Source organism: Nicotiana sylvestris, chromosome 9 (assembly GCF_000393655.2).
Source record: "Nicotiana sylvestris chromosome 9, ASM39365v2, whole genome shotgun sequence".
Taxonomy (NCBI): domain Eukaryota; kingdom Viridiplantae; phylum Streptophyta; class Magnoliopsida; order Solanales; family Solanaceae; genus Nicotiana; species Nicotiana sylvestris.
This window is the reverse complement of record NC_091065.1, coordinates 188,082,233-188,083,525: the sequence shown is the minus strand read 5'-3', so window position 1 is coordinate 188,083,525 and position 1,293 is coordinate 188,082,233. Positions and strand designations below refer to the sequence as shown.

Sequence of the window (1,293 nt, the reverse complement as noted above, 5' to 3'; positions counted from 1 at the left end):
TTTTCATATAAATCCACAACAAGTTGTAAGCCAGGGAGGTTTCTTATCTCTGTGGGGACTGTAGAAGAATTGTGGTTACCACTTTGTTCTTGGCTTTTTATTTTTTCACTATTGTCTTCCTGAAAGTTTTGAATGTTTGTGTCATGCTGCTGTAATTCCTCCATTTCATTTTTGGTACGAAGGGCATTTATATTAGTGCGGTGTATGCTAAGTGTAAATCCAAAGATAGAAGGGACTTATGGCATTCTCTGGAGCAAGACAATATGGTGATAGATGGCCCTTAGTGTGTGGGAGGGGATTTCAACATTATCATGGATCCTAATGAAAAACTAGGGGGTCATCCACATAGGATGTATAAAAGCTTGGAGTTTCAAACTTGTATCAACAACTGTGGTCTCATTGACATTGGCTATAATGGTTCTAATTTTACTTGGTGCAACAACAGAAGTCCGAGGAAGAGAATTTGGAAGAAGCTTGATAGAATTTTTGTTAATGATCTTTGGGATCAACTATTTCAAAGATCTTCTTTTAGACATCTGGCTAGAACAGGTTCGGATCACAGGCCCCTACTAATGAAGAATCTGAGTTCTACCCACCAACATATTTCTTATTTTAGATTCCTGAATTGGTGGGTTAATATTGAGGGCTTCTACGATATTGTAAAGGAATCATGGAGTACAGAAGTTACAGGGAATCCTATGTGGATCCTTCAAAGTAAACTCAAGACTCTTAGTAAAAGACTTTCCCAATGGTCTAGGAAGGAAATTGGTGATATTAATGATGCTGTTATCAATTGGGAAGATAAACTTCAAGAATTGGTGGACGTAGACATAGAAGAAAATTCTAAAAAGAGTAGAGAAGAGGTCAACAGGGCTCATGCACAGTATATCAAATGGCTTAACCTTCAAGAATCCATGATCAAACAAAAAGCTCAAATAAAGTGGTTTAAAGAAGGGGATAAAAATACCAATTACTTTCACTCTATCCTTGGATAAAAGAGAAGAAGGCAACAAGTTAATCGTATCAAAAATAGTAGAGGAAAATGGATAAAGGGGGATGATAAGATAGCAAACAGAGTTGTGAGACATTTCCAAAATTTCTTTAATCTCCCCCTCCTAATATTAACAATTCTATCCTAGATTGTATTCCTTTTTGTATTTCAGGTGATGATAACAGAATGCTTAGCTTGGTGCTAGAGGAAGCTGAAATCAAATAAGCAGTGTTTAGCCTTAGCCCTCACAGCACATCAGGTCCAGATGGCTTCAATGACACCTTTTTTCAAAGTTGTTGGAA

At 37.0% G+C, this 1,293-nt stretch overlaps 1 protein-coding gene across 1 annotated transcript; it reads left to right on the top strand.

Annotated features, from left to right (window-relative positions):
• Nucleotides 1-311: 311 nt before the first annotated feature.
• On the top strand, nucleotides 312-995 carry LOC138878731 (uncharacterized). The gene has a single exon (XM_070158421.1). It carries the CDS (start codon nucleotides 312-314, stop codon nucleotides 993-995), a length of 684 nt encoding a protein of 227 aa, XP_070014522.1.
• Nucleotides 996-1,293: the final 298 nt, after the last annotated feature.